Source organism: Thalassophryne amazonica, chromosome 13 (genome assembly GCF_902500255.1).
Source record: "Thalassophryne amazonica chromosome 13, fThaAma1.1, whole genome shotgun sequence".
NCBI lineage: Eukaryota > Metazoa > Chordata > Actinopteri > Batrachoidiformes > Batrachoididae > Thalassophryne > Thalassophryne amazonica.
In genome coordinates, this window is record NC_047115.1 from 20,162,172 (window position 1) to 20,188,503 (window position 26,332).

General features: G+C 41.7%; 1 protein-coding gene and 1 long non-coding RNA gene across 2 annotated transcripts in view; one reads left to right on the forward strand and one right to left on the reverse strand.

Annotated features, from left to right (window-relative positions):
- Positions 1 to 26,332, forward strand: part of srbd1 (S1 RNA binding domain 1) — a 123,104-nt gene that overhangs the window by 38,936 nt on the left and 57,836 nt on the right. Inside the window, exons 15-16 of the mRNA XM_034184608.1 lie at positions 14,739 to 14,830; positions 25,727 to 25,809. Of these exons, the coding sequence (XP_034040499.1) occupies positions 14,739 to 14,830; positions 25,727 to 25,809 (175 nt within the window). The remainder of the gene's footprint in view (positions 1 to 14,738; positions 14,831 to 25,726; positions 25,810 to 26,332) is intronic.
- On the reverse strand, positions 1,256 to 19,201 carry LOC117523170. The gene is made up of 3 exons (XR_004564438.1): positions 19,190 to 19,201; positions 8,040 to 8,042; positions 1,256 to 1,354 (listed from the first exon to the last, which is right to left on the reverse strand). It is a non-coding gene; the product is annotated as an uncharacterized LOC117523170 (long non-coding RNA).

The window sequence follows — 26,332 nt, forward strand, 5'->3', positions numbered from 1 at the left end:
AAGTTGTATGCAAAAGTTTAGGCACCCCTGATAATTTTCATGATTTTCCTTTATAAATCATTGGTTGTCTGGATCAGAAATTTCAGTTAAATATATCATATAGAAGACGAACACACTGATATTTGAGAAGTGAAATGAAGTTTCTAGTATTTACAGAAAGTGTGCAATAATTATTTAAACAAAATTAGGCAGGTGCATAAATTTGGGCACCCTTGTCATTTTATTGATTTGAATACATTTAGCACTAATTATTGAAACACAAAATTGGTTTGGTAAGCTCATTGTCCCTTGACCTCCTTACCCAGGTGAATCCAAACATGAGAAAGGGTATTTAAGGTGGCCATTTGCAAATGTTTCCCCTCTTTGTATCTCTTCTAATGAGTGGCAACATGGGAGTCTTTAACAACTCTCAAATGACTTGAAAACAAAGATTGTTCAACATCATGGTTTAGGGAAAGGATGCAAAAAGCTATCTCAGATTTCATTTGTCAGTTTCCACTGTGAGGAACATAGTGAGCAGGCACAGTACTAGTTAAGGCCTGAAGTGGCAGGCCAAGAAAAATCTCAGATAAGCTGAAGCGAAGGATGGTGAGAACAGTCATAGTCAACCCACAGACCTGTGCCAAAGACCGACAACATGATCTTACTGCAGATAGTGTCTTTGTGCATTGTTCAACTATATAGCGCTCTTTGCACAAAGAGATGCTGTATGATGCTGTAATGCAGAGGAAGCCTTTTCTGTACACACACCACAAACAGAGTCACTTGAGGTATGCTAAAACACATTTGGACAAGCCAGCTTCATTTTGGAATAAGGTGCTGTGGACTGATGAAACTAAAATTGAGTTATTTGGACATAACAAGGGGCGGTGTGCATGGCTGAAAAAGAACACAGCATTCCAAGAAAAATGCTTGCTACCTACAGTAAAATCTGTTTTACAGTAATTACAGTAATCTGTTTTGTCCTTGTTGTAATGGCAAGGAGAAAGAATTTAATTTTTTTTTTTGCTTTGCACAGCCTACCACTCTCACTGCCAGGATGGTGGAATTTCACTTTGTCTCAGTGTATCAGAATTCATTTTTGTGGATACTCTGTGTCATATTTAGGGATAGTAGACAACATGAATCAGATACTGTGCCATAACAATGACTTTGAGCAGGATGAAAGTGCAGCCAGAAGATTATGTTGCTCAAGATGGATGACGTGTGCCATCTTTTTACACAAGGGGAGGGAGGTGGGGGACATCACTGGGAAGTGATGGTCTAGTGGTTAAATGTTGGGTTTCAGACCAGAGGATCCTCCGTTCAAAACCAAGCCACACCGGAAAATCACTTAGGGCCCTTGGGCAAGGTCCTTAATCCCTAAATTGCTCCTAATGTGTAGTGAGCACCTTGCATGGCAGCACCCTGACATTGGTGTGTCTCTGTGAGTGGGTGAATGTGAGGCATCATTGTAAAGCACTTTGAGCTTCTGATGCAGATGGAAAACCCCTATATAAATACAGTCCATTTACCATTTACAATTCTATTTAAACCCACTGGTGCAGTCTGAGAAGATCCTAACTGGGGGTCATATTCTTCAGCTTGAGTATGGGCTTTGTTTTAAAATTAGATATATAACATAAATCCACAGGTACATGGGAAAGTTGCGCTGGAAAAAAAATTGGCACCTTTCATCATGTTGTTATTTATGTTAAAATTGTTGGAAAAATTGGAGGAAGTTCTGTTCTTTAAAATAGTAAATAATACTTTGTAGGCTAATAAATGTAACCATGGGATTTATACTATGGTTACATGGTATACCATTAAAAGTGCTTAGCTGTACATCTGGAGCAAATTGGTGATTAAGGACCTTGGTAGAGGGTGCCTTACTGTGTGATGGGGAACTGAACTAAGGGTCCGCTGGTCAATGAGGAATTAAGTTTAACAACCTTTTAAAATTCCCAGATTACTCTTCCATCTCTTGCCTTTAGTCAGTAGGTGGTGAAATGTCTTCACAGCTGTGCTCTTCTAGTCCTGCATTATGTCTGTAGTTTTTTACACTGTTTGTTGAATGAATACCGAAACTTTCCATGGGAACAGAGTTGTCAGTGAAAACAACACCTACAAAGTTACAAGTGGATGACTGGAATCATTTGAGTATTTTTTAAAGTTATCTTACACACACACACACACACACCCAACTAATCAACCAACCAAAAAAAAAAAAAAAAAAATACCCTGCTATCACAGCTTTACCAATGCACAGGGTAATACGTACTTCAAAAGCAGATGGTAGGACCATGGCTAATTGAAGGCTTCTGAATCACCTTTATCATTTGTAAGATGCAGATGGTAAGCATGAAATTATGTGATTACTGTAGATTCCATTATTTATCATTTCAACCAACCCTGTTTTGCTGTGCCTCATTGGTGTTCAGCTGCTGTCCCTTCATCCCTCGCTTCTGTGTCGTCCTCCAAGCCAACCTCCCCGAGGGTGCCGCTGTTCCTTGTGATGGTCCTGCATGTGACAAATGTGTGTGATGAGTCTTTGTGGCATATCGTGCTTGTTTGCATGCTGGTGTTGTGAGACACAAGTGCAGCCCTTCCCTGCTACCAGATTGACATGAGTGTCTGTGAGGCTTTGCTCTTTTCAAACATGCCTTAGACTGGCAGTTGGAGTTTATGTGTGTGTGTGCCTGCGTGCCTTCTAGCGCCTTGCTGGAGACTGACGGTCCCTGACACCTGCCATTTGGACGCTTTTCTCTGTGAAAAATGTCGTCTTCAAATCCGACGTTTGTGTGTGCATGTGTGTCAGAGAGCGATGGATAGAGATGGTGCTTCCCTCAGTTTGTCTCCCTAAGGTCAAGATTTGCAGCTGACTGAACAATGGACCAAAGCTGTTTGAGTAGCCAGGACAGAACAACTTATTTGTGTTTGTTTGCATGAGTATATCACAATTCCTGTTACACCAGTAAACTGAGGCCAGGCAGGGTGTCTGATATGTATATTTACTTGTACATTTATATTGTAGTGTGTACAGTACATGGAGTATGCATCAGCCCTGTGGTGCTTTCCATTATTTATGTTACTGAGTGTACACTTTGTGGCGTGAAAGTGAGAATTATGTGGGTAGCTTATTCATTTATTAAACTGATGAATTTCTTTTGCACACTGTATCCTGAGATGTTTACCTCTACACGGTATTGTGCATCATGCATGTAACACCGGCATGTTTACAGAAGGACCACGCATTATTAAAGAACTCGTACCAAGCCTGCTAAATGTCCAAATACATATGTCAACATGCGCTCACAGATGAACACATCATGCACACATTTTTTTGAAGGCCACACAAGCATACCTTGCCCTAATTTGCATCAAGAATGTACTTGTTTGTCAATATTTTTTCTGTAAATATCCCTTGACTGTGGTGTTGCTGTGATCACTGTTGCTGTGATGGTATTAATGCCATAGGTATTAAAGGCACTGCGCTGCGGTGGTTTGAATCATATTTATCTAATAGATTACAATTTGTTCATGTAAATGGGGAGTCTTCTTCACAGACTAAGGTTAATTATGGAGTTCCACAAGGTTCTGTGCAAGGACCAATTTTATTCACTTTATTCATGCTTCCCTTAGGCAGTATTATTAGAAAGCATTGCTTAAATTTTCATTGTTACGCAGATGATACCCAGCTTTATCTATCCATGAAGCCAGAGGACACACACCAATTAGTTAAACTGCAGGAATGTCTTACAGACATAAAGACATGGATGACCTCTAATTTCCTGCTTTTAAATTCAGATAAAACTGAAGTTATTGTACTTGGCCCCACAAATCCCAGCAACATGGTGTCTAACCAGCTCCTTACTCTGGATGGCATTACCCTGACCTCTAGTAATACTGTGAGAAATCTTGGAGCCATTTTTGATCAGGATATGTCCTTCAATGCACATATTAAGTAAATATGTAGGACTGCTTTTTTACATTTGCGCAATATCTCTAAAATTAGAACGGTCTTGTCTCAGAGTCATGCTGAAAAACTAATTCATGCATTTATTTCCTCTAGGCTGGACTATTGTAATTCATTAATATCAGGTTGTCCTAAAAGTTCCCTGAAAAGCCTTCAGTTAATTCAAAATGCTGCAGCTAGAGTACTGACGGGGACTAGAAGGAGAGAGCTCTTAGTACCATATCACCCCAATAGAGCGCTTCGCTCTCAGACTGCAGACTTACTTGTAGTTCCTAGGGTTTTTAAGTGTAGAATGGGAGGCAGAGCCATCAGCTTTCAGGCTCCTCTCCTGTGGAACCAGCTCCCAATTCGGATCAGGGAGACAGACACCCTCTCTACTTTTAAGATTAGGCTTAAAACTTTCCTTTTTGCTAAAGCTTATAGTTAGGGCTGGATCAGGTAACCCTGAACCATCCCTTAGTTATGCTGCTATAGACTTAGACTGCTGGGGGGTTCCCATGATGCACTGAGTGTTTCTTTCTCTTTTTGCTCTGTATGCACCACTCTGCATTTAATCATTAGTGATTGATCTCTGCTGTCTTCCACAGCATGTCTTTTTCCTGATTCTCTCCCCTCAGCCCCAACCAGTCCCAGCAGAAGACTGCCCCTCCCTGAGCCTGGTTCTGCTGGAGGTTTCTTCCTGTTAAAAGGGAGTTTTTCCTTCCCACTGTCGCCAAGTGCTTGCTCATAGGGGGTTGTTTTGATCGTTGGGGTTTTTCTGTAATTATTGTATGGCTTTTGCCTTGCAATATAAAGTGCTTTGGGGCAACTGTTGAAGTGATTTGGCGCTATATAAATAAAATTGATTTGATTTGATTTGATCACTCTGACAAAGTTTCCAAGTACGTTTTGTTTTTTAATGTACTAGATGTTTTACACCATTTACAAACTACTTGAACAGTATTTATCATTTTCAGCTTCTGAATATTACTGATGATAAAATTAAAGAGCAAAGAGCTTTATTTTTCCAGCTGTATACAGGTAAAAAAAAAAAACCCTAAAACCTTTAATATGGTAAAATCTCTTAACTATAATAACGCTGAATTACAAATTAAGGTGTTATTTTTAAAAGCATAGGTCTCATCTTTACAAACCACTTAAGTTGAGTGCCACAACTGGTAGATTGGTCATTTTCAATTTCTGGGTCAGATATTTAAAAGTATGTTATAGGCAGATATGCACAAAATGTCATTAACTGAAATTTGTCAGTCAACGTAGTTAAACAATCACACTAAATGATAGATGAGAAACGTACATGCTATTGCACGTAGAGACTCTACGTTGACTGGAATTTCTGATTTGATATGAATGAACACTTGTAACCCGTCTAGCTGGTACCAGTGCTCTGTGCGGCTTTGTTTTGCTACAGCTGTAGGAGCAATGTTCTGACACAAGGGTGTTGCAAATGTTTGGAAATATTGCAAAACAGTGTTTTGAGTTTGCCATTATTTTGAATTTTTGAATTCTTTTTGAATTTTGAAGTTTTGAATTCATCCGGATCAGATGCCATATAACAGCTTTTCATTCACAGATGATTGTAAATGGTTTGCTAATTAAACCATAATACAAAGATTCCATGCTATCAAAAGTCACACATGCAGAAACTGAAACAAAGCTGTTAATATTAATCAAGAGAAAATGTTGGCATCTAATCATCACTTGATAATTGTAAGAAAAAGAAAGTTTTTTTCACACTTTTACACCGTATTTGTCTGCAGATACACTGCAAACATGGTTGGTGCCTTAGCTGATAATAGGTTTGTTACAATTTTAAAGTAATCATTTATCCTACAGTGTGGTGTGTTGTATCTTGTGCCCCCTTTTATGTTTTCTCCAGCTTATAAGTGTGAATCTTAAGGGGCATGGTGCCGAAGGGGATCCGTTGAGAAGTAAAGAGTTATGAATTCAGTTTATTTTCTAGTAGACAAACGTTCTGCAGCAGGTTGTGGAAGTTGGCAGCCAGGTGGCTCCCTCTCGTGGTACCTTTGAGAACTTTAGCAGGTGGCTTTCTATTAATTGGTCCCTGCTGAGGTCCCCATTTCTCCAGAAAAAGGAGGTAGAAATTGAGAATTCTTACCAAACCTTCGGTCTAACATATTAACAGTGCGCCACATCTCCTTCCCAGCATACAAGAAAGGAACGAACCTAATGAAGTTATACTTTTGCATGAATGGCTGTTTTCCAACTGAGGTTCTTGAGTCTGTATTGCAACCTGGCATCTAGCAATAATATGCTTGAGTAGTCCATAAAGCTGACTCTCATCATAATTACTTTTTTGGATTGTCTATGTCATATTTGTGGAGATGAGAACTACTTGAATCATCTATCTTGACCAGACACTGAAGCACAACAATGGTATTGAGCAGGGCAAAAGTGGAGCTTTTTGATAGTGGACATCATGCGCCACTTATTACAGGCTCTTTTTTTCTTTTAAATGTCTATTTGAACCCAACGAAGAGCCTTTTTGGATGAATGATGAACAGTTGCCCCAGTCTGAGATCAAGAGCACTCTGGAGCAGGTTTTCATCCAGGATGTCTCTGTACGTTGCTGCATTCATCTTTCCCTCAATCCTGACTAGTCTCCCAGTTCCTGATACTGAAAAACATCCCCACAGCATGACGCTGCCACCACCATGCTTCACTGTAGGGATGGTGCCTGGTTTTCACCAAGTATGACGTCTGGCATTCACGCTAAAGAGTTCAGTCTGTGTCTCAGCAGACCAAAAGATTTGTTTCTCATGGTCTGAGAGTCCTTCAGGTGCCTTTGGCAAACCCCAGGCAGGCTGCCATGTGCTTTTCACTATGGAGTGGCTTCCGTCTGGCCACTCTACCTTACAGGCCTAATTGGTGGATTACTGCAGAGATAATTATCCTTCTGGAAGGTTCTCCTCTCCCCACAGAGAAATCCTGGAGCTCTGACAGAGTGACCATTGGGTTCTTGGTCACCTCCATGATTAAGGCACTTCTCCCCCGATCACTCCGTTTAGACAGGCGGGCAGCTCTAGGAAGAGCCTTGCTGGATCTGAACTTCCTCCATTTACAGATGATGGAGGCCACTGTGCTCATTGGGACCTTCAAAGCAGCAAAAATGTTTCTGTATCCTTCGCCAGATTTGTGCATAGAGACAGTCCTGTCTTGGAGGTCTACACACGGTTTCTTTGACTTTATGCTTGGTTTGTGCTCTGACATGCACTGTCAACTGTGAGACCTTATATGTAGACAGGTGTGTGTTTTTCCAAATCATGTCTAATCAACTGAATTTACCCCAGGTGGACTCCAATTAAGATCTCAAGGATGAACAGTGGAAACAGGATGCACCTGAGCTCAATTTTGAGCTTCACAACAAAGGCTGTGAATACTTATGTATGTGTGATTTCTTAGTTTTTTTTATTTTTAATACATTTGTAAAAATCTAAAAAAAATAAAATAAACAAAACAAACCTTTTTCACATTGTCATTATGGGGTATTGTGTGTAGAGTTTTGAGGGAAAAAAAATATTTTTTCCATTTTGAAATAAGGCTGTAACAACAAAATGTGGAAAAAATGAAGTGCTGTGAATACTTTCTGGATGCACTGTACATGTTCAGGTTTTGGAATTTTTTCCCTTCCCTTTTTTGGGCCTTTTTAGCACATACAGTGTTCAGTTTGACCCTTTTGACTGTTAATAGTGGTGATAAGTCGGATTAAATTCAGGGTCTTTATAAACTTGGAGCATACACAAAGCAGTCGCCATTTCCTGCAGGTACACAACACTTCTGAATAACATAATAAATTAAAAGGAAATCCTGATAACATTGTCCATGTAAAAATGCTAACTGAAAATAAGGAAAATAATTGAACATATACAAGTCGTGTAGTCGTTTGTGTGGATTTGTCTCGCTCAGTCATTCCAGACATGTGGGCCGGTCTTTGTGTCATATGTTGTTCAACTGTAATTAAAGGTTTGGATGCACGATACAATATGATAGACTTTATTGTCCCTACAGGGAAATTCGTCTTGGACTCAATGACATGCACAGAAATAAGACAATTTTCAGATTTAACAAACTGAAGGACACTTCAGTTTGCTAAAGGCTGGTCAAAACACATTTGTTTAATTAGTTTAATGAAGGTCTTTGCATTTTGCTTTTCAAATTCTCTTTCATTAAACCAAGCTTTTTCCTTCCCCTGACTTTTTAGTTCTGTGTTGGTGATATTATTGCCATGTTCATTTATGATGGATCTGATGAGATGTTTTTAATTCAGATTAAAGCAAAGCATGTGCCAGAAGCCTATGCCGAGGTATCAAACGGTGTATCCATTTCAGTGCTTGTTTTATTGAAGGGGTTTTTTGTGTGTGTGTGTGTGTGTGTGTGTGTGTGTGCGTGCGTGCAGTAGATGGGAAAAGGGAATAAATTACAACCCCAAAACTCCACTGAGTGATCCCTTATATGAAAAGGCGACCACTGACTTTCAGGGAGCGTCTGTGTCTGAGCGTCAACAAACCACGATTTGATGGAGAGAGCTTGAGAGGAGACAGCCTTCTGCTGGCTGCCAGGCTGATGCTGTTGCTAGTGTGAAAGCTATGAATCCTTTGGCAAAGAGGGACTGTGACCTCTGTCTGGGACAGGACTGTTACCCAGCTACCCCAGCGGCGGGTTTAATTAAATTAGACATGATAGGGACTAGTGGTCTCGCTCTCTTTTTCTCCTGCACCTTCTTGCACACATTTCCTGATCCTATCTCGTTTTTAACTCTTCTGCTTCTCTCTTATTCTTCCTCTGTTTTGTCTTTTTTTTTTCTCTCTTTCTTGAGCAAAAGCAGCCAAAATACTTCCCCTGTTTCAATTGATCTCTGCAAGACAGTGTTGAAGAACAGACAGAAGTAAAGAATACTACAATCTCTGCATTAGGGAAACACTTATTATTGTCTATATCAGGGGTGGCCAAGTTCGGTCCTCGAGAGCCACATTCCTGACACTCTTAGTTGTCTCCCAGCTCCAGCACACCTGAATCCAATGAAAGACTCGTTAGCAGACTTTTAATGAGCCTTTCATTGGATTCAGGTGTGTTGGAGCAGGGAGACAACTAAGAGTGTCAGGAATGTGGCTCTCGAGGATCGAACTTGGCCACCCCTGGTCTATATGAATATATCTAATGCCATGCTTAAATATACTACTGTGCACAAGTCTTAGGTATGAGTCACACACACTTTTTAATTTATTATTTTATATATATATATATATATATATATATATATATATATATATATATATATATATATATATATAATATAATACAGTGAGGAAAATAAGTATTTGAACACCCTGTGGTTTTGCAAGTTCTCCCACTTAGAAATCATGGAGGGGTCTGAAATGTTCATTTTAGGTGCATGTCCACTGTGAGAGACATAATCTAAAAAAAAAAACATCCAGAAATCACAATGTATGATTTTTTTTTTAATAATTTATTTGTATGTTACTGCTGCAAGTAAGTATTTGAACACCTACCAACCAGCAAGAATTCTGGCTCACACAGACCTGTTAATTTTTCTTTAAGAAGCTCTCTTATTCTGCACTCTTTACCTGTATTAATTGCACCTGTTTGAACTTGTTACCTGTATAAAAGACACCTGATCACACACTCAATCAATCACACGCCAGCCTGTCCACCATAGCCAAGACCAAAGAGCTGTCTAAGGACACCAGGGACAAAGCTGTGGGTCATGTATTGCGAGATTTTGGCAAACAACCTCCTTCTCTCAGTAAGATCATTGAAGATGGGTCATGACTGGGTCTTCCAGCATGACAATGACCCCAAACACACAGCCAGGGCAACTAAGGGGGGGCTCCGTAAGAAGCATTTCAATGTCCTGGAGTGGCCTGGCCAGTCTCCAGACCTGGACTCAATAAAAAATCTTTGGAGGGAGCTGAAACTCCAAACCTGAAAGATTTGGAGAAGATCTGTGTGGAGGAGTGGGCCAAAATCCCTGCTGCAGTGTGTGCAAACTTTGTCAAGAACTACAGGAAACATTTGACCTCTGTAATTGCAAACAAAGGCTACTGTACCAGATATTAACATTTATTTTCACAGGTGTTCAAATACTTTTTTGCAGCAGTAACATAAAAATAAATTATTAAAAAATCATACATTGTGATTTCCGAAAAGAAAAAAAAAATAGATTGTCTCTCACAGTGGATGTGCACCTAAGATCAAAATTTCAGACCCCTCCAAGATTTATATAGTGGGATAGGAATTTGCTTACCAATATGTAGACCTGGGTTCAATTCCTGCTCATGCTGCCTGTCTATATATACTTAGACAACACACTTCATTTCCATTGTCCCAGTCCACTCAGCTATGAGTGGGTACTAGCCCTCATAGTCTTCTTCACAGACTAGGGTTAATTATGGAGTTCCACAAGGTTCTGTGCTAGGACCAATTTTATTCACTTTATACATGCTTCCCTTAGGTAGTATTATTAGACGGTATTGCTTAAATTTTCATTGTTACGCAGATGATACCCAGCTTTATCTATCCATGAAGCCAGAGGACACACACCAATTAGCTAAACTGCAGGATTGTCTTACAGACATAAAGACATGGATGACCTCTAATTTCCTGCTTTTAAACTCAGATAAAACTGAAGTTATTGTACTTGGCCCCACAAATCTTAGAAACATGGTGTCTAACCAGATCCTTACTCTGGATGGCATTGCCCTGGCCTCTAGTAATACTGTGAGAAATCTTGGAGTCATTTTTGATCAGGATATGTCATTCAAAGCGCATATTAAACAAATATGTAGGACTGCTTTTTTGCATTTACGCAATAACTCTAAAATCAGAAAGGTCTTGTCTCAGAGTGATGCTGAAAAACTAATTCATGCATTTATTTCCTCTAGGCTGGACTATTGTAATTCATTATTATCAGGTTGTCCTAAAAGTTCCCTAAAAAGCCTTCAGTTAATTCAAAATGCTGCAGCTAGAGTACTGACGGGGACTAGAAGGAGAGAGCATATCTCACCCATATTGGCCTCTCTTCATTGGCTTCCTGTTAATTCTAGAATATAATTTAAAATTCTTCTTCTTACTTATAAGGTTTTGAATAATCAGGTCCCATCTTATCTTAGGGACCTCGTAGTACCATATCACCCCAATAGAGCGCTTCGCTCTCAGACTGCAGGCTTACTTGTAGTTCCTAGGGTTTGTAAGAGTAGAATGGGAGGCAGAGCCTTCAGCTTTCAGGCTCCACGCCTGTAGAACCAGCTCCCAATTCAGATCAGGGAGACAGACACCCTCTCTACTTTTAAGATTAGGCTTAAAACTTTCCTTTTTGCTAAAGCTTATAGTTAGGGCTGGATCAGGTGACCCTGAACCATCCCTTAGTTATGCTGCTATAGACGTAGACTGCTGGGGGGTTCCCATGATGCACTGTTTCTTTCTCTTTTTGCTCTGTATGCACCACTCTGCAATCATTAGTGATCGATCTCTGCTCCCCTCCACAGCATGTCTTTTTCCTGGTTCTCTCCCTCAGCCCCAACCAGTCCCAGCAGAAGACTGCCCCTCCCTGAGCCTGGTTCTGCTGGAGGTTTCTTCCTGTTAAAAGGGAGTTTTTCCTTCCCACTTTAGCCAAGTGCTTGCTCACAGGGGGTCGTTTTGACCGTTGGGGTTTTACATAATTATTGTATGGCCTTGCCTTTCAATATAAAGCGCCTTGGGGCAACTGTTTGTTGTGATTTGGCGCTATATAAAAAAAAATTGATTGATTGATTGATTGATTGATTGACTTTTAGAGCTCTTTACAGTCAAATGCCTCCCTGCATCAGTGAACTCTAGCACCCTTATGTAACAAGCAGGTCTCTGAAATCCTCAGACCAGAACCTGTTGGTTGTCCCAAGGTCAAGACTGAAGACCAAAGGAAACTGAGCATTTGAGGTTTTGGCTCCCAAACTGTGGACTGCACTGCCACTGCATCTATGTTCTGTGGACTCTGTTGAAACTTTTAAAGAGAATATCAAGATCCACGTGTACAAGCCTGCTTTTAACTAGTTTTATGTTACTGCTGTTTTAATTTCTGTTTCTTTTTTATTTTGTTTTGCTGTAAAGCACTTTGTGATTTTATCTTGAAAGGTGCTATATAAATAAACTTTACTTATTTACTTAAGTTTCAGGTAATGGATTTCCATGTAGTTTTCTGGAAAAGTTAGCTAATTCAGGATAAGAGTGTGGAAGTCAATGTCCAGACAGATGCTGCTCCTCCTGTATAAGTTTTTCACTTTGGGCTCAGAGTCTCCACGCTGTAATGGTTATGGCAAGTGACGTTAGTTCTTCTGGTCACTGCTTGTTCTGTACTGTGTGTGTATGTGCTTGAGTGTCAGGTTAATGACCAGCTCCACTTTGACCTCTTTGAAGGTCATGTGCCAGTGCTCATTAGTAGCGTCACAGTGGCGATATGTCAGCTGTCAGTACGATAGACAGGGAGCGGACTAAAAGAACAGTGGGGTGGAGGAAGGGGTGAGTAGAAAGGATGCAAAAGAGGGAGGGAGGATGAGTTCATTTTAATTGTGTTTCTTGTCAGAAGGCCTCTGCCAGTCTTCATTAAGAAGATATTTATAATTGGCAAGGTTGGCGTGACACGGTCCAGGCCCCTGGGACAGCATGTCTCTGTGAGTGTGTGCGTGCACAGACATGCACGTACAGAAGCATTAACTGTGTGGCTGTGCTGACCCTTGTGCTATAATGATCAGCCCTGAGGATAAAGCACCCCTCCACCCGTATTTTTTTTTTCTCTTTTATTGCTCTTGATCCACCCACCCTCGAGAACAGGAGCACTAAACAGTATGCCAGCTTCACTTGCATGTCAGCTACATGGACACGGGGTATCAGTGGTTTGGTTGTACCGCCATCCTGATAGTGAGATAATCAAAAATAAACATCCTTCTTCAGAATGCACAAATAACATCATTAACTTTTGTCAGCTTTCAGTCTTATGTAGTCTTACCTTCCTCCCACCACCACCAACACCAATATGTTCTGAGGAATGCATTCTCGTTGTACTTATGACTTATATATTTGTTAGTTTGTCCATCCAGTTCACATAGTATAAACCAAAATTTTCCAGGTGTCCAGTATGAGTTCAGAGACATCTGTGCTCACATTTCTGAGAGTGTTGCAGTCAGCGTTTCCTCGCAGGGCAGCCAACAGCTCTGCCAGCTACTGCTGCTTACTCAAATTCTCCTCTGTGTGTCAAAATAAAAGCATTTTAATGTCACACAAACAGCAGCTGCACACAGATCTGTGAAGAGCTTTATTGTGAAAGGGTAGCACCAACTAATGTTGGAGAGCTAAAAGATTTAACAGGCATAAACCAGATAATGTCACATAACTAAAATTTGCCATGTAATGTGGAGTTGCGTCAGGAAGGGCATCTGGCATAAAACTAAAAGGGAGAAGCTGAAGGGACTTACTTACAATGGTTCATTTTCAATGTTTCCTAGCTTATAAGACCGCAGTCCTATGGTTCAAAGTATTCAGTACAATGTTTCTTTGTTATACCCTTGTCAATAAAAGTTAAGAGGAGTATATAGTGTCTGTCTGTTTGTCTGCCTGCTCATGAGTCTTGTGAGTGCAACTCCTCCTAAACTACTAACATTATTCCTGTCCAATGTCTTCAGATTGGACAGGAATTAGACGTTTGTGTTTAAGAGATGCATCATATGATATTGCCTTAGTAAGCACGAGTCATCCTAAAACTGTTGGACACAATATGATGACATGGATGAAGGAAAGTAATTCCTGTCTGAACTCTTTACTCTTGAAGGAGAGATAATTATACTTTTAGAAGAACTCTCCAGTTTCAGTGAAATCAGATTTTAAAAAACCTTAGCTTTGCTTATTCAATTATTTAATTATTTTGCTTATTTAATGAATTTGTGCCCTAAAATCAGATAAATAAACTTGTGGTCTGAGGGTCATAGGTTCAATTGCATTATAAATATCTGAACCATTTATTGAGAAATAATGTTTGTAGAATAAATGTAGTTGTTGAAGTATTATTATTATTAGTTTTCTTTTTACACAGTGTATCGAATAAAACTTTATATCAAAGAATTACTGAATCTGTCACAGCCTGCTTCCACCAATGGCCCCATGGAGACTTATACAGCAAGTACATCCAATGTACCACTAGGTGACAGTAGTGTTACACGAATTGGGATGTATGTTTGGTTACTAAGAGGTGACTTACACACACACACACACACACAGAGTGAGTGAGTGAGTGAGTGAGTGAGTGAGTGAGTGAGTGAGTGAGTGAGTGAGTGAGTGAGTGAGTGAGTGAGTGAGTGAGTGAGTGAGTGAGTGAGTGTGTGTGTGTGTGTGTGTGTGTGTGTGTGTGTGTGTGTGTGTGTGTGTGTATCACCACTGGTAAACCATAGGTGGTGACAACCAGAAACAACATAAGTGGGTGAAATTTTCAACCGCTGACTTTCCAAATCACTGTTTCTTAATTGTGAGTCTCACATTTTACATTTCATCCAATTTTAGCCAGAAGCCGGTGTGAAAAAAAAAATCACCTGTTCGTTCTTTTTCTTTCTTTCTTTCTTTCTTTCTTTCTTTCTTTCTTTCTTTCTTTCTTTCTTTCTTTCTTTCTTTCTGTCTTTCTTTCTGTCTTTCTTTCTCTCTCTCACCTTTTCACTGTCATTCCTTCCACTTATTTTTCTCACTTCTCTGTCACCCTACTGACATATTGTCTTTCTTTTCCCAGTATAACAAATGAGGCAGGAGCATCCATCTATAGTGTGAGTCCTGAGGCGGTCAAAGAGATGCCAGACCTGGACCCAAACATGAGGAGCGCAGGTATGCCAGCTAGCTGTGATCAACAACTGGTATCATATTTAATGGGTCCTTTTCTTTGGCCGTGGTATCAGTGTCATGGAAGACATGGTGCATGGCAAGTGGTGCCAACAAGAGTACACTTTTTTTTTTTTTGGAAGCTTTTAATCTTCCGAAACTGATTTTACAGTTGCATTGGTGTATCTGAGTTTGTGATTGTGTAGGATCAATACTAAGATCAAGACTTTCAATGACTTTGTGGTCCTGACCATCAGATGTCTGTCTGTATGCAGCGAACGTGTTAAACTTGTAGAGAGATTTACTCATCTCAGCAGTGATATTCATCTTTCCAAGTCCTTGGGCTTTGAGATTACGAGATGGTTAGGAAGCATTTTGGAGTCATAAGGTCGCTGGACAGAAGTGTTTGGAGATGCAGATACTTTTGCATGATAACAAAGATCCAAGTCTTTTGGGCTCTGGTACTTCCTGTCTTTTTATTTATCTTTTATACAGATAGTCTCATTCTCAAGAGAGAGCTGTCTTACTATATGGTTGTGAGACTTTGTTGGCAACCAGTAACCTAAGGCCAAATGTCTTTGGTACTAGGTGTCTTCAGGAGATCTTTGGGTACTGCCAGAATGACGTTTTGTCAAATGAAGGGTTACTAAGGTAGACTCAGATGAGGTACATCAGCTACGACATTTTGGCCACACTGCACATTTCTTTAAGCATGATCCAGTGTTGCAGATCCCAGAAACCCGAAAAGGGCAAGGGAATGCTTACATATCACCTGGCTGTAGCATATTGCTTTCAGAATGTGAGGATTGCCCGGGTGTCTACCTGGGTGGTTGCCATACAGAGCCCAAAGCGGTTCTGTGGTGTGGTGTATGTGGTGATGCCATACACCAGAATGCCAACAGCCAATGTCACAGGGACCAATAATACAGTGCCATCTTCCTCTGGAATGCAGAATGAAATAATAATAAAAAAAATGACAGTTTTGCTGGTAAGTTAATCCAAAATGTATCAAGTATAAAACCATCTGAGAAATTTAATAGCAAATGAATCAAACAGCCACATTTAATTTTAATGTCCCTGTGTTACATACATCATGAGTCAATATAACGGAAGCAGGCATTTATCTGACAGTATTCACAAGTATTTTAGTTTTACAGTGTACTCCCACTCTTTCCTGAAGCATGTGTTGTCACGTTACCTGATATCTAATTCGCTCTTCTTTCTTTCTCACTCTGTTCTTCGGTGTGTGACTTCTCCCTCACTCACACCCCACGCTGCAGCACCTCATTGGAAAAGTAGCAGAGTAAAAATGAATCACACCCCATTTTGTAGAACAAATGTTTTCACCAGACTTCCTCTATAAAATTCATAACTGAGGAGAGGCTGGATTATTCCCCACCAGTTTCCTGTGGTCAGCAGTGCGGAGAGCCACAGAGGGTCATGGTTCTATCCCGAATGTAAGCCATAAGAAATCTACATTTCCCTTTGCATGGGGGTATAAATGAGGCATTCCAGTATGACACAGCGGTTAACAAGTAACAGAGTGTCATTTGTCTGTAATTGTGTTTGTGTGTACGGTAAGTAAGCAATTGTATGTTACTTATGCCCACCATCTGTTCCATCTCTTGTAAAGTAGAGAGTTAGTGGTAATAGACAATATTTCATTGATTATAGTTGTATTCTGGCATGATGGATACAAAGGGAAAAAAAAACCCACGATATCGACAGTGTTAACATTTGTGTGTTCCTGGTCTCAGTCTCTCTCATTTTGTAAGTACAATAAATCAATGCCAGAAGACCATCAAATCTGGAGGAGCTTGAGAGATTCGCCAAAGAAGAATAGACTGGGATTCCTCAGGAGAAATGTCTGAGACTTGTTCAAACTATAGCAAACAACTGCAAGCTGTTATCCAGCAAAAAGGACACACAGTTGACTATTAGCATCCGGAAGTTAATAATTTTGTTCTCATCTGTATGTGTGTAGTGCTCATGGGTTTGACTGCGGTCTGTTTGACAACCGCAAAACTAACGAGTAAAGTAATGACTTACTTTCCACACACAATAAAGTAAGGCTTACTTTTTTTAAATAGTAAGTAATGTAATACATTACTTTTTTTGAGCAATGACCCAACACTAATTTTGAGTCAAATATACAGTAGTGTTAGAAGAATTCTGGTTATTCTTCTATCCATTTTGATGGTTGTTTTTCATTTTCTTCCACGCCTCACTGGTTTTTTTGTCCATTTTAAAGCATTGGAGATCATTGTAGATGAACAGCCTATAATTCTTTGCACCTGCATATAAGTTTTCCCCTCTCCAATCAACTTTTTAATCGAACTAAGCTGTTTTTCTGAACAATGTCTTGAATGTCCCATTTTCGTCAGGCTTTCAAAGAGAAAAGCATGTTCAACAGGTGCTGGCTTCATCCTTACATAGGGGACACCTGATTCACACCTGTTTGTTCCACAAAATTGACGAACTCACTGACTGAATGCCACACTACTATTATTGTGAACACCCCCTTTTCTACTTTTTTTTTTTTTTACTAATAGCCCAATTTCATAGCCTTAAGAGTGTGCATATCAAGAATGCTTGGTCTTGTTGGATTTTTGAGAATCTACTGAATCTACTGGTACCTTGTTTCCCATGTAACAATAAGAAATATACTCAAAACCTGGATTAATCTTTTTAGTCACATAGCACTACTATTATTCTGAACACTACTGTATGTTGGATCTTTTTTCAGTACGATCAGCTCTTTAATTTTGTATTTTTGTGCATTGTTATAGTGTACCGTATTTCTTTATTTTTGGGACTGGTTCTTTCATTATTGGAATTCATTTTGTTTAGTGCTTTGATTTCTGGGAAACCCTAGTTTAAGTACTACTACTACTGTTAATATTCTGGGGGTAGCCCTACAGTGAGTTCCCCCCAGGAGATCCCGGTGGGGGGGAGGATGAGATCTCCAATCAGACGGACCACACGGTGATGACCCAGGCAGACGGACAAACGACGAATGTAACATGCATTTGCGGAAAGCTGTGCAAGAACCATCGTGGCCTGAAAATCCATCAGGCTAGAATGAAATGCTTGGAGAAAGACAATGAGGTACAACGCTCAGGTCTTGTACCTGGTGAGACGCAGGAGGAGCCTGGCCAGGAGGCAACCCACAGAGCCCAGTCCCTCCACATACCTCAGACTCTAAATCCTAGCAGAGTAAGTCCACAGCAGTGGATTAAGTGGCCCCCAGCCAGCAAAAGGAGCGAGTGACAGCAGTTTGACAAGGATGTGTCAGACATTATCCAAGCCACAGCCAAAGGAGACGCGGACAGCCAACTCACATCGATGACCACCATCATCATCAGCTATGCCTCAGAAAGATTTGGGCAGGTGGACAAAGGAAAATCAAAACCCACTTCCTACACAATGAGCCGAAGGGCCATCCGGATACATCATCTGCGCCAGGAGCTTCGTACCCTCAAGAAGCAGTACAAGGCTGCAACTGAGGAGGAGAAGCAACCCTTAGCGGAACTGAAAAACATCCTGTGCAAGAAGCTGATGACTCTTCGCAGAGCAGAGTGGCACCGGAGATGGGGGAGGGAGAGGGCAAGGAAGCGAGCGGCTTTCATCGCCAACCCCTTTGGCCTTACCAAACAACTGCTAGGGGACAACCGCAGTGGCCAGCTTGAGTGCTCTATAGACCAAGTAAACCGCTTCCTCCAGGACACTGTGAGCGACCCTCTGACAGATCTGGAACTGGAGGCCAACAAAGCTCTCATCAGCCCAGATCCCCCAACAATGGAGTTCAACCTGAAGGAGCCAAGCCTGAAGGAGGTTGAGGGGGTCATCAAGGCGGCCTGCTCTGCGTCAGCACCAGGCCCCAGTGGAATTCCTTATCTGGTCTACAAGCGCTGCCCGGAGCTTCTACGGCACCTGTGGAGGATCCTGAAGGTAATTTGGAGAAGGGGAAAAGTGGCCGACTAGTGGAGGCATGCTGAGGGAGTTTGGATCCCCAAAGAGGAGAACTCACGAGACATCAGTCAGTTTCGAAACATCTCACTGCTGAGCGTGGAAGGGAAGGTGTTTTTTAGCATCGTCTCATGAAGACTGACCGAGTTCCTCCTCAAGAACAGCTATATTGACTCATCAGTACAGAAGGGAGGGATCTCTGCTCCTGGCTGCTTGGAACATACTGGGGTCATCACGCAACTCGTCAGAGAGGCCCATGAGAACAAAGGCGACCTAGCTGTGTTGTGGTTGGACCTGACCAATGCCTACAGGTCCATACCACACAAGCTGGTTGAGCTCGCTCTCCACCTCCACCATGTACCCAGTAAGATCAAGGACCTCATCCTGGATTATTACAATAACTTCAGGATGAGAGTTACTTCTGGGTCATAGACATCGGACTGGCATCGCATTGGGAAAGGGATAATTACAGGCTGCACCATCTCTCTTGTCCTCTTCTCCCTAGCCATGAACATGGTGGTCAAGTCAGCTGAGGTGGAATGCAGAGGGCCCCTGACCAAGTCAGGTGTACGACAGTCCCCCATCAGAGCCTATATGGATGACCTCACCGTAACAACCATGTCGGTCTCAGGGTGCAGGTGGATCCTGCAAGGGCTCGAAAAGCTCATCATCTGGGCAAGGATGAGCTTTAAGCCCTCCAAATCACGATCCATGGTGCTGAAGAAGGGGAAGGTGAGTGACAAGTTCTGCTTTTCCATCTCAGGAACTGTCATCCCAACCATCATGGAGCAACCCGTGAAGAGCTTGGGGAAACTCTTCGACTCCACCCTGAAGGACTCAGCAGCCATCCAGAAGGCCAGCTTAGAACTTAGAACTTGGCTCACCAAGGTAGACAAGTCTGGCCTGCCTGGTAGGTTTAAAGCCTGGATCTAACAGCATTCAATCCTGCCCCGCATCCTGTGGCCCCTGTTGATTTATGCAGTCCCAATAACAGCAGTTGAGTCCCTAGAGAGGAAGATCAGTGGCTTTCTTCGAAAGTGGCTGGGACTTCCTTGCAGCCTTACCAGCGCTGCCCTGTACGGAACGAGTAACATCCTGCAGCTTCCTCTCAGTGGTCTCACAGAAGAGTTCATGGTGGTACGCACCAGAGAAGTTCTACAGTACAGGGACTCAAAGGACTGCAAAGTGTCAGCAGCCGGCATCGAGGTGAGGACAGGAAGGAAGTGGAAGTCATGGGAAGCAGTGGAGCTGGCAGAGTCACGCCTAAGACAGAAGGCATTGGTGGGCACTGTGGCAACAGGCAGAGCAGGCTTGGGTTACTTTCCAAAGATCCTCATCAGCCAGGCCCCTGGGAAGAAAAGGCACCACCTGATCCAGGAGGAAGTCAGAGCGGGTGTGGAGGAAGAGCGGGTGAGCAGGGCAGTAGGACTACGGCAACAGGGAGCATGGACAAGGTGGGAGAGCGCACTATAGCGCAGGATCACCTGGACAAACATCTTGCAGCCAGATTTTCAGCGAGTCCGCTTCCTGGTGCAAGCTGTCTATGATGCTGCGCCAAGTCCAACGAACCTCCATGTGTGGGGGAAAAGTGAGAAACCTTCCTGCCCGCTGTGCTGTGGTAGAGGCTTTTTGGAACACCTCCTCAGCGGCTGCCCAAAGGCTCTGGCAGATGGTCGCTATCGCTGGCGCCATGACCAGGTGCTTAAGGCAGTCGCTGAGAGCGTAGCCTCAGCCATCAGCTCCAGCAAGAACCATCATGCTCCAAAGAAGGCAATCTCCTTTGTTAAAGCTGGAGAAAAACCCAGAGCAAACCAACATGCGACATCAGGACTACTCCACACAGCATCTGACTGGCAGCTGCAGGTCGACCTGGGTAGGCAGCTGAGGTTCCCCCAGCACATCGCAACAACATTCCTTCACCCAGATATGATCATGACCTCTCAGTCTTCGAAACAGCTGATCATACTGGAGTTGACAGTGCCCTGGGAAGAAAACATCGAGGAAGCCAATGAGAGGAAGAGGGCTAAGTACCAGGAACTGGTGGAGGAGTGCAGGGAGGGAGGCTGGAAGACAGTCTACAAGCCCATAGAGGTAGGCTGCAGGGGATTTGCAGGGCAGTCTCTGTGCAAGGTCCTCAGCCGCCTGGGCATCGTAGGAGCGGCAAAGAAGAGGGCCATCAAGTCCGCAAGCGAAGCCGCCGAAAAGGCCACCAGGTGGCTTTGGATGAAGAGGGCAGATCCGTGGGCTGCTACTGGGACGCAAGTCGGGGCTTGATCACCCCCGGCTGGGTCGCCTGGGAGAGGGTGTATGATGTTACAAGACTCGAAACACCCCATGACCCCAGGATATATCACTGATGATGCGTCCCAGTGCATCCATGAGGTGTATTTTGAATATGACTTATTATTATTATTAAAAATGAACATGAGTTTTGGTAATTAAGTTACACCAGTGTGGGTTATTTTTTTCTTGTTTTGGAGGTCCTGTGGTTTTTATGCCATAAACTATGATAAATACATTTAAAAGTCTACTTTTTTAAATTAGAAAATGCTTCCCATCCTTCCAGTACTGTTTTTGCTCACATCATTTCAATTATTATTTGAGTGTTATGCCGGATTCCATTTACAAATCAGTGAGAGTCTGACAATAAGGAATAGACTAGAAGAGTGTAGAAGAGGTTTGGAGGTGCTCTGAGCAAGGCCAGGGCTGAAACTCCATCCCTGTCTAAATATTATCTCAGGCAGCAGCCTTCCACCGCAGCCAGAGGAGAAGAAAGCCATTGATTCGAGACGTACTTCCACCGTTGCATCCCTTTTCTTCTCTCTTACGTTGTCCCTCTATTCTGCCTCAAAGATCAAAAGTTGAGGTATCTCATACAACATAACACCGGACACCTGCACCATCAGAAGGCCAGTCATGGAGCTGGTAAGACTCCCTAATACCTCAGGCTTCCAGTGCATCTAAACAACCTGAAAATATGGAATCCAAATTTTGATGTATTAAAAAAAAGTCACAGGTGCAAAGTTCAGTTGTGACAGAATTAAAAAGGAGCCATCACATTGTTTGTTTTTCCATAGAGACGCATTTCAAAGTGTGAATGTGATTCCTTGTTTAATTCTCTTCCTCCGTTTTGGGGCTATATCCTTTATTATGGTTTTAATATAAAGCTGTTCAGTTTTTTTTTCCTGTTCACTGTGTGCTGGTGGCATATTCATGCAAAAGAAATGAGACTTCACTTGTAGCAGGGTGAAATCTTAAAGCTATCACTTAAAAAGCCATCACTTGACCCAGCTATCTTAGCTAATTATAGGCCAATCTCCAACCTTCCTTTTCTCTCAAAAATTCTTGAAAGGGTAGTTGTAAAACAGCTAACTGATCATCTGCAGAGGAATGGTCTATTTGAAGAGTTTCAGTCAGGTTTTAGAATTCATCATAGTACAGAAACAGCATTAGTGAAGGTTACAAATGATCTTCTTATGGCCTCGGACAGTGGACTCATCTCTGTGCTTGTTCTGTTAGACCTCAGTGCTGCTTTTGATACTGTTGACCATAAAATTTTATTACAGAGATTAGAGCATGCCATAGGTATTAAAGGCACTGCGCTGCGGTGGTTTGAATCATATTTGTCTAATAGATTACAATTTGTTCATGTAAATGGGGAATCTTCTTCACAGACTAAAGTTAATTATGGAGTTCCACAAGGTTCTGTGCTAGGACCAATTTTATTCACTTTATATATGCTTCCCTTAGGCAGTATTATTAGACGGTATTGCTTAAATTTTCATTGTTACGCAGATGATACCCAGCTTTATCTATCCATGAAGCCAGAGGACACACACCAATTAGCTAAACTGCAGGATTGTCTTACAGACATAAAGACATGGATGACCTCTAATTTCCTGCTTTTAAACTCAGATAAAACTGAAGTTATTGTACTTGGCCCCACAAATCTTAGAAACATGGTGTCTAACCAGATCCTTACTCTGGATGGCATTACCCTGACCTCTAGTAATACTGTGAGAAATCTTGGAGTCATTTTTGATCAGGATATGTCATTCAAAGCGCATATTAAACAAATATGTAGGACTGCTTTTTTGCATTTACGCAATATCTCTAAAATCAGAAAGGTCTTGTCTCAGAGTGATGCTGAAAAACTAATTCATGCATTTATTTCCTCTAGGCTGGACTATTGTAATTCATTATTATCAGGTTGTCCTAAAAGTTCCCTAAAAAGCCTTCAGTTAATTCAAAATGCTGCAGCTAGAGTACTGACGGGGACTAGAAGGAGAGAGCATATCTCACCCATATTGGCCTCTCTTCATTGGCTTCCTGTTAATTCTAGAATAGAATTTAAAATTCTTCTTCTTACTTATAAGGTTTTGAATAATCAGGTCCCATCTTATCTTAGGGACCTCGTAGTACCATATCACCCCAATAGAGCGCTTCGCTCTCAGACTGCAGGCTTACTTGTAGTTCCTAGGGTTTGTAAGAGTAGAATGGGAGGCAGAGCCTTCAGCTTTCAGGCTCCTCTCCTGTGGAACCAGCTCCCAATTCAGATCAGGGAGACAGACACCCTCTCTACTTTTAAGATTAGGCTTAAAACTTTCCTTTTTGCTAAAGCTTATAGTTAGGGCTGGATCAGGTGACCCTGAACCATCCCTTAGTTATGCTGCTATAGACGTAGACTGCTGGGGGGTTCCCATGATGCACTGTTTCTTTCTCTTTTTGCTCTGTATGCACCACTCTGCATTTAATCATTAGTGATCGATCTCTGCTCCCCTCCACAGCATGTCTTTTTCCTGGTTCTCTCCCTCAGCCCCAACCAGTCCCAGCAGAAGACTGCCCCTCCCTGAGCCTGGTTCTGCTGGAGGTTTCTTCCTGTTAAAAGGGAGTTTTTCCTTCCCACTGTAGCCAAGTGCTTGCTCACAGGGGGTCGTTTTGACCGTTGGGGTTTTACATAATTATTGTATGGCCTTGCCTTACAATATAAAGCGCCTTGGGGCAACTGTTTGTTGTGATTTGGCGCTATATAAAAAAATTGATTGATTGATTGATTGATTGATTGAAGGAGTTACGCATGTTTCTGAGCAAGAATGGAATATGGCTTTCATAACCATCTGTTCATTAGTGTTAATTTATATTTACCTGCAACAACTACTCAATGTGTTTTCACAAGCTTATACTGAGCCCTTCACATCAACATGGGAGTGGGCCCCATTGTGGAGGTCACCATGTTGACACAGTAGCCCAAAAGGGACATATTTACATCATCTTTAGGATTTTGTAGCATGACTGGGAGACTAAAGAAAAAAAGAAGAGGACACAGTGGTTGCTGTACAATACATTGTTGACTAGTAACTAACACATTTGAGACCACTTGTTTTTGTGAAATGGACAGTCATGGATGTTGTTTATCATAAGGGAAGGCAAGGTGGCTTGAACCCCTGTCACCAAAAAAGCAAAAACCTAAAGGGAAACTATATCAAGACTGGCGATGACATACGGTGACACTGTAGTTTGTAGATGTATTATAAAAGAATGATGGATCAGGCTGGTGTACATGCATGTGCACTGTAGTTCTAGCAGGAGACGCACTCCGGGTGTAGGGTCAAGGTGACTGTGACTGTAAAACACAGAGCCCCTAATAGCAAAAATAGAGGAAAAACTCGTAGTTGGCAGAAAGAGAGAGGAGTGAATTGAATGTGAATTGATTGATGTGTGTATGTGTGTGTGTGTGTGTGTGTGTGTGTGTGTGTGTGTGTGTGTGTGTGTGTGTGAGAGAGAGAGAGAGTGACACCTTGAGTAATATAAATTAAATGATGTTCTAGTTAAAATACATTATTGTACAAAACGTCTTGAAACGTAGACCTTTACTCTAAGGTGTGTGTGTGTGGTGGTGGGGGGAGATTGGTTGTCCCCTTGCTCCTTTGGCTATGCACCTGTACTGTGTCCATTACTAGGAGGAAAGCAGACTGGACAAGAAAAAATTAACTTGTTTTTTTTATGTACAACTCTCTGCCTATGTAATTGGCTGGTAAGAAGGGTATATCACATGCTCCATGCATCAGAAACAGGCAGTGCATATTTGAAACGAAGGAGAGCAAAATGTTTTTAAAGCTTCCTCGGCTGCAGCCCTGACTGACATTGAGTGATAGCCGACGTTGGCTGTTTTCGCAGCGTTGGCACTGAGCTTATTAAACAAAGCAAAACTAATCTGCCATGCCACGGGCTGGTCAATGAGAGCGGGCTATTGAACACCGTCCTGGCAGAAAGTTGCCTGTCGACTTTGAGTTTTGTCAATCGTAAAGACTGAGCGTTGGTCCTCTAACCCGTAGTACCAGCAGAAGACCTGAATGAGCTCTGAGAAATGCCAAGTCATGCACACTGTCCTGTTGAAAATAAAACCATCCATGTGGCCAATTACGGCTGTGGGAGAGCTCAGTCAGAAGTAGAAAGGACAAACAGTTTATTTGAAGGCTGTTTACAAAGAACGTGATTCACTAGTATGATGCTTTGACAGATGTTTGTGTGTATCTGTCTTTTGTACTACAGCTTAGTAGTGTATGCACTGTTTGTGTGCATCACATTCAGAGGCATTCTAGGTTTATGTACACATCTGGTTAAATTAGTATATTTTTGGGCTGTTTGCTCCAACATTTATCAAGAAGCTATGTGAGAAATGCAGGGGCTGAAACTGAAAGCGGCTTTAATTATTATTAGTGGGGGTAGGGGAATGACAATTAGGTTTGGCCTGCCCTCAGGCCAGCACTGTAATATTCATCTAATTTACATATTGTGTAATTATAAATCATATGGATTTGCATATTCAATAACTGCGAGAAAGAATGGAATTTCAAAAGCGTATCCCGTGTGGACTCTAGAGGAAGTGTAATTCACATTGTTTACATCCATATCTGTGTGTGTTGTGCACAGTGTCCATTGGAAGGCGTGTCCAGGATCCTTTGGCCGAGCTAGTGAAAATTGATCCTAAACACATAGGCATTGGAACATACCAGGTAAGTGTGTGTTTATCTGGAATGGGATGGGGAGTGAGATGTTCCTTGTGAGTGAGAGCAAGAACTACAAGTATGAACTGAGACTCTGAACATGTCCACTGATAAAATACTGCTTGCTGTAGTTACCTACAGTTGCGTTAATAAATATTTGATCTCTGGCAAAGTTTTTTTGGGGGCGGTATGGCCTAAAATTACTATCACTTTTTACACAGCCTTGATATTACCTGACGATATTACTGGTTATGCTCAGTATAACCTTTTTATATAATTATCTTATTTGAGGAAGAGTTTAATTTTCCAATCTGCTCCTTCAAGGCTAAAACCTAAATGAAACGCTTCATGAGTCAGAGATCTTTTTGCAGTTTTACATTTAACAAACATGTGACTATGAATAATTAACGATAGTTAAGGCTTAAATAAGCCTGCAGTGCAAAAGTCCACTGGTTCACACAACGTGCTCACGGTTTAACAATATTTTTATTATGTTAAGTCTCCTTCTGAAAATGATTTTATGGCCAGTTAC